This window comes from Humulus lupulus, chromosome 7 (assembly GCF_963169125.1).
Source record: "Humulus lupulus chromosome 7, drHumLupu1.1, whole genome shotgun sequence".
Classification (NCBI taxonomy): domain Eukaryota; kingdom Viridiplantae; phylum Streptophyta; class Magnoliopsida; order Rosales; family Cannabaceae; genus Humulus; species Humulus lupulus.
In genome coordinates this window covers 13,054,534-13,061,759 of record NC_084799.1, presented here as the reverse complement: position 1 = coordinate 13,061,759, position 7,226 = coordinate 13,054,534, and the positions used below count along the sequence as shown (strand labels likewise).

Below are 7,226 nucleotides of genomic sequence, written 5' to 3'. Positions count from 1 at the left end.
ATTAGAAATCAAGTTAAAAACACACCCAAATAGCTTTTTCCCATCTCTAGCATTACTTCAACCCTTATCCGCACCTTCCCACAAGATACCCTTTCGGGCCGTCGATAAGCGACAGATCCAAAGGCCCACATTTAAACTCACGGCATATAGCCGATCCGTGTCAAATTAATATCAACCAATCACAGCTCACCATTCCAGTCACCTTTTCATTATATAAGTCATCCTCATTAACCGTCGCTTTACGTACCGATATCTCTCTTCTTGTATCTCAACATTTTATCGAAAGTCCTTTCTCTAAATATCTCGTTCGAGTTTCCCGAGTTGACCCGCTGAGTTAATCATGACTTCCGTTGAAGCAGTTCTCGATATTGTCCCGTCGGTGCCGGACGTGACTACGGATGCCAAGGCCAAGAAGGCGACTAAAGCCTCGAAACCTAAGAAAGCTTCCGCGGCGAAGAAAACAAAATCTGTGCCGTCTCATCCTCCTTTCGTTGAGGTATTGAATTCGAATGTCGTCTTTTGTCTTCGTTTAATTTCTTTGTTGTTTATTGTTTTAGATCTATAATGACTCGAGTTATTTTTTTCTGGTCCAGATGATTACGGAAGCGATTGTGTCTCTAAAGGAAAGAACTGGTTCGAGCCAGTATGCTATCACCAAGTTTATCGAGGAGAAACACAGCCAATTGCCTCAGAGCTTCAAGAAGCTTGTCCTCGCCAACCTGAAGAAGCTTGTTGCCGCGGATAAGCTCGTGAAGGTCAAGGGTTCCTTCAAGGTTCCATCAACCCGCTCTGCTGCACCGAAGGCTGCTGCACCGGCGAAGAAGGCCGCTGCACCAAAGAAGGCTGCCAAGCCTGCCAAGGCGCTGGCGAAGCCCAAGGCTAAAGCTGCTGCCGCTAAGCCAAAGGCCAAAGTCGCTGCCAAGCCGAAAGCAGCCGTTAAAGCCAAGGTTGTCGCCAAGCCCAAGGCGCTTGCAAAACCAAAAGCTGCTGCGAAACCCAAGCCAAAGGCCAAAGCCAAGCCCGCCGCTAAGCCTGTGAAAGCCGGAGCTCGCTCATCGACTAGATCGACACCGTCGAAGGCAGCGAAGCCGGTTGCCAAGGCAAAGAAGGCCGTCCCAGTGAAGAAGCCAAAGAGCGTGAAGAAGTCCCCTGCGAAGAAGGCAAAGAAGTGAGAATGGTCGTTAATGGTGGACTGTATGGAATTGAATTATTCTATAAATGATTTGGGGTTGTGGTAGTTTGTAAATTAGTTTTATTCGAGGTAGTTGTTTTTGTGTTATATTTAGTATTTTTTTCCTTTTGATACACGAGTTCTATCTCGCTCTCTCTTTGTTTTTATTCTAGTTTTTATTTTTTATTGTTTTCCTTAATTGTAGCTGTGTAACTTGAAATAGTATTTGGAAGTATAAACTAATCCGGTTTAACGCTTCACCATTATGTTCAATTTTCTCATCGAGTTTCGTTATTTAACTTTTGACATTATAATAATAATATATTGAAAACAATTGCAGAAGCGAAAAGTTCTCAACCAAATTAGAATAATTGGATCAGATATGATGTTACATTTTTCTGGTCAATTCTTTTTTAATGTTTTTGGTGATCTTGTTTTACGATTAATATTGCCTAGTTTGTTTGTTCATGTCCTACAGGAAAAAATGAAAGTAAGTGGAGGTATGAATATATTTTTGATATTATCTTCGGTTTATATATTTTTTGATTGCCTTGTTTAAAATTTGAATATAACAGTAAGGTTTAAAAAATTTAATTTTTGTTTTGTTAATTTGGTAAATTATTTATAATTTTAGTTGAAAAAATAGTAATTAAAATTAAGTTTAGAGTTTTATTTTAATAATTTTACAAAAGATAGTCTAAAAAATAATTTATTAAAATACATGGCTAACTTATTAAACCCTGATAACTTATTAAATGGGTAATTAAGTGAAATAGTTTTGAAGGACAAAAAAAAAGTTTGGAAGTGAACAAACAGACCGACTAATCTGACATCGTGTGGGAGTTGGGTAATGGTGTGGTCTTGAACAGTGCTTTACGAAATTCTTGGCGTGTATACGGTTTTATTTCTCCTGTAAAAAAATTAAAATAAATAAACTTGTTGTTTTTATTAGTTTTTTCTTTTTGATTTGTTTTTTTCTATATATTTGTCGTGTTAAAGTAAGTCATAAGGAGTACGTTACTTTTGATTAAGTATATGGAACTTGGGTTTCTTCAAAAGTAAGACTTTTTGACTGGGAATTTTCAAAAGGCTTGTTTGCTACTGTTGTAAATTTGTAAAAAGTAGAGACATTCTCTTTCTCGTTTGAAAATTAAATTAATTGCTTCAGTTAATGCTTTTCAATATTTGTTTACTCTAAAAGATTTCGACGTAATTTAATTTTCCTACTGTATATACAAAACAACAAAAGAAGAAGCAAAAGGAAAAGAAAAAAAAGAATATATTTGTTTGTAATGCTTTGATGGGACACTTTTATTTGGTAAGTTGATACTCCTTGACTTGGTTGCTTTGCTTTTTGGATTCCATCCCTGGAAATTGTCCAATATCATGTCCCTCCAGTGGTTGAAACTCGGTGTGTAACCCAACAGCAAATTCATCAGGGACTCCAGGGTTCTGAAAATAGTCTGCAATCTGCATTTTCATTAAGATTTGAAATCAATGGTTCATCATCCATGTTTGTGGTCTCAACTAGTTAATCCACTATTGCATCAACAGTTCAACACCATAAATAATCATATATCTTCTTGGCTCATGGTTAAACTATTCTGTATTAGGAGACAAGTTACTGTTCCAACCAGGCTTAAATAGTGGGAAAGAAAGAATTGGGCTTACATGATTGGCTAGAGCCATTCCACTTAAGGCTGCTGACTCCATACTTGAGCCAAGAAGCCAATCACCACATATGCCGGCTCTTCCAAGAGGATCAAAGATGCAGGGTATACCAGGTGTATTAGTTGGGAGAGCCGCACCCCTGCAGACAGACATACAGACAACAACATGTAAGGAATCCGATTTGTAGAAAAGCACTGAAAAAATGAAAATAACTTGATCTTTGAGAGTTCATGTATTAGGTCTGTGTCTAATCTATGGAATGGCAAAATGTAGCCACTTTAAAAATACCATTTGAATTTCATACGACCGCAATTACCAATACCCTCGTGCATTTTCATTATAGTTTGAAAATATGCAGAAGCCAAGTCCCAATTATGTCATAATGATAGCAATGGATAATTATAATGAATTATCCAACTATACTCTTAGTTGTTTTGTTTCTTACCATAATTGCAGTCGTGTATAGGATGGTTTTTGAAGTGAGCCTCTGGCTAATCCTAGAGCAACTTCAACACCCTCAAGCATTCCTGCCTTTACCCTCTCTGCAGTAGCATTTGGTATATTTTCCTGATATCAAAACAATCCTAGCACAATATTATCATCTGAAGTTGATTTTGTTGAAAGTATAATCCTACCTATGTGAGTTTTGTATTATTATTGAGTTCAAGTTGCTATATATGTTGGCATCAATAGGAGAATGTACTCAAGTAAATTAAAACCTGTGGAACTTTGTTATGCTTTCCATAAGCTGCAGTACTTAAGAAAGTCCAACAGTCAGGGCCATCACTGCTAGAACCTAGAAGTTTCTTTGTATTATTTGCCATCCACGAGACAGAATCAACGCCCTTTACAAATGCGCCTTCAAAAGATAATCCATCCCTTTCAGGGACAAGAAGAGGATCATCGAATGCTGCTAGGAGTGCCCATATAGAACTCAATTCCAACCTCTGCCAACATTTTGAACAACCCATCAACAAAGAAAAGAATAAAAATAGAATAGGGTAAAAGATTTTCTTTTTCTTTTTCCAAAACCATGGCGAAAAGCAAGAATCAAGATGTATATATTTTGTACCAGAAGAACTCAACTTTTCGGCCTACCTTCATTTGCTTTGCAATCAGTGGTAAACCTGATAATGCAAGCAAGCGATTTGCACATTTGCCTGTCAATAACACAAAGGAAGTAATGATTCAAATGAAACTGAAATGGTAAGTCTGAGAAACTGAAATGAATCCACAAGCAGAACAGTTTACATTACCATTATGCGCAATAACAATTGCATCAAACTTCCCCATTGGCTTTCCATTCTCGCTCAAGTACCACATCCCGTTGTACGGTTCAAGTTTACTAATCCAGCAAGGTCTCATCACATCAACCATGCTCGTCTGAACCAAGTACTGACATGTTAATTGGCTACAAAAGTTGTGATTTGTAATCATTAACAAGAACAGAGCTAGATTTAATTCCACTTCACCTGTGACAATATTGAGTCAGCAAGGAAACGCATGCCATTGGTGGCTACATATCTCGGAGGAGAAGAAGGAAGTGGAAGAAATTGACCTCCAGCTTCAAGCTCCCCCACTGTACCCTGCCATTGTTGAACCAGACCTCCATCTGACCAACCTTGTACAAGCTCAGCAAACCGAGGATCGTTCACAGTGAAGAATTGAGCCGCATGGTCAAAAATTAGTGGCTGAGGATCAATAACTCTGGTTCCCATTCTTCCTCCTAGACCATGAACCCCCTAGATACCAGACAAGTACGAGAAATTCTGATGAAAATCCAATCACCAAGCCCATAAAAACTGTGAGCAATAGAGCTTCATACACTATAATCAATTATATATATAACTAATACTAATCCTCCTTAATAAGATTTTAGTTACACGAGCAGATAAATAATAAAAATCATAAGAAAATGAAAACAAGATGTAGACTTTCAAGTTTGAACAACATTGGCTTCAAACTAGGAACTTGAAGTTCTGGTATAGTACACTCTAGGATGTTGCATAAACATAAATTCACAGCCTCAAAAGACCCTAAGACTCCATAACCTACAATCATCCTTAAACCAAAAACCAGAACCAGAAAATCCCCAAAATGAGAAAATTCATAGAACACACAATAAGACACTAGCAAATGGAAAAGAGAGTAGCCAACCGTGTCGAATACAGTGGAGCGTACACCACGTTTCTCCAAATTGAGAGCACAAAGGAGACCGGCCATACCTCCACCAATGATTCCAACAACTGGGTCGTCGGGAACCGGAGTACTAAAGGTGACCTGCTCTTGCCTGAGTGTCTTCTTGAGAATAGACCTTCTGGAGGTACCGTAGGAAGATTTTTTTCGGAATTTGGAGGTGGGCTTTTTGCCATCCATGGGGGGTGGCTTTCTGGGTTTGGGTTCGGATTCGGGTGGGGAAGCACATGTCGTAATTGGAGAGGTTCTACGAAGCGTAGGAATGAAGGTGGGTTTTGAGAGTTTTGCAGGGTTTAAGGGTTGGAGGAAGAGAGTGGAGGTAAGATTGAAGTGAGAAGAAGAAAGCATATTATCTTTTTGAACTTCTGAGCTGAGAGAGAGAACAAAGATGGCTTCGGTTCAGTTCAGCTTCAGAAATTTGAGACTAAAGCTCAAAAGTTCAGCAGTCTTCCTCGATGTTCTTACTACTCACTTCAAGTTTACGTACTGTGAATGGATAGAACATGCTCTTTCTTGGTTTTAAATAATTATTCCATTGAAGTTAATCAACAGTGCCAAGATTTTGGGAAGATTATATATTAAACCCTTTAATATAAAATATGGGAAAACTAACATGTAGGTAGCTTTTTTTCTTTTTAACCCTAAAACATTTGTAAGGCAACTCCAACCATAAATCCTAAATTTGGTGTTAAACCAATACAAAAATGATGTCCATCTTATTTTTCTATTCTAATCACAACATTAAAACTAACACAAAAAAATATATTCTTTTTATTTTATTTAATTATAACAATTATTATATTATATAAATATTATTAGTCAAATAATAATAGTACATTAAATAATTATAATTATAATTATAATTATATAAAAATATATTATATGGTTGTTTACCGTCGTCATTAAATATGCTGGAGAATTGTAGACCAATGCAAATTTAATGTTGTAACTTTTTTGTGGAATTTTAACACTAAATTTAGTGTTATGCAGTCGGATTGAATTTGTCCTAATCCATTTATATTGCAATGTTTAAAGTGGGTCAAAAATATAACATATATTAACATTTTTTTGAGAACAAATTTGACACATTAGAAAACAATTATGTTAAATATAGCACTAAATTTAACAAACAATAAATACAATATATTTTTAGTAGATGCTCTAACTCTTTATTCTATTTATTGAATATTATTAATTTTTATCGTTTTTACTTCTAAATAGCATTAGATATAATATATGTGCTAAACATAACTAAATTTTGTGTCATTTACAATATTTAGTAACTTGCTACAAATTTCGCATTGGCTTATCATTTTCATTAGAGATAGCAAGTTACTTATTTTTAAATCTTGACCCTCATCCAAGTTAAATTGAGGGAATTGATGAGAGTCCAAACTTATTCTAATGAATTGTAAAATGGAATTTGATTAAATTTATCAACTACATATAGTAATTTTTTGTATGGTATTTTGAATTTTGCAAACCATCCTATAAGTGAGATATTAGTATTCAAACTACTATTTTATCTTACATCAAACACAAGGTAAATAATATATAAGCAAAAAGTGCACAAAAAGTAATTCTGTCATTCTTCCAAAATTTTCTTAAAACTGAAATGAGGTCACATGTCATATATAGTATACAAAATTGTTTTATGACATTTTGTCATGGAATAAATAAAGAATTAGAAACAGGACAAACCGCAAAAATACCACATGAATTATAATAAGTAATATTCAATTAAATAAATTACTATATTTTTATACAAAACTCTCTCACACTTTCTCTTCCTCTCATCTCTCTCACATTTGTTTCTTTATTTTCTCATTCTCAATCTCTCATTCCTTACTTGGTTCTTTCTTCTCAGCCCTCCACTGGAGACACCACTCCCGCCTCGATTTTTTTTTTCTTCTATACTCAAACGTAATTCTCTCATGCTATTTATATACATATTACGTAAAATTGACATTTTATATATGGTTTAGAATATTTTTAATTCTATATAGACTAGAAAGAATTATAAATATTGTAAAATATGTTTTATATAATTCATCCTTATTCTTGTATTTATTTTGTAAATTTTAAAATAAAACAAACAAAATATAATATTTGATGGTGTAGTTGATACCAAGTGTAAAATATAAATATTACAATAAAAAATAATATTTAGGCGTAGAGAAAATTCTAA

At 35.0% G+C, this 7,226-nt stretch overlaps 2 protein-coding genes across 2 annotated transcripts; one reads left to right on the top strand and one right to left on the bottom strand.

Moving 5' to 3' along the window:
* The first annotated feature begins 234 nt into the window (after positions 1 to 234).
* On the top strand, positions 235 to 1,444 carry LOC133790720 (histone H1-like). Its single transcript, XM_062228471.1, has 2 exons — positions 235 to 496; positions 594 to 1,444. Exons 1-2 carry the CDS (start codon positions 341 to 343, stop codon positions 1,170 to 1,172), a joined length of 735 nt encoding a protein of 244 aa, XP_062084455.1. The 5' UTR covers positions 235 to 340; the 3' UTR covers positions 1,173 to 1,444.
* Positions 1,445 to 2,343: 899 nt separating this feature from the next.
* Positions 2,344 to 5,584, bottom strand: LOC133790719 (uncharacterized). The gene is made up of 8 exons (XM_062228470.1): positions 5,000 to 5,584; positions 4,315 to 4,584; positions 4,099 to 4,225; positions 3,941 to 4,002; positions 3,562 to 3,789; positions 3,288 to 3,409; positions 2,843 to 2,981; positions 2,344 to 2,641 (listed from the first exon to the last, which is right to left on the bottom strand). The coding sequence occupies exons 1-8, from the start codon at positions 5,384 to 5,386 to the stop codon at positions 2,483 to 2,485; spliced, it is 1,494 nt and encodes a 497-aa protein (XP_062084454.1). The 5' UTR covers positions 5,387 to 5,584; the 3' UTR covers positions 2,344 to 2,482.
* Positions 5,585 to 7,226: the final 1,642 nt, after the last annotated feature.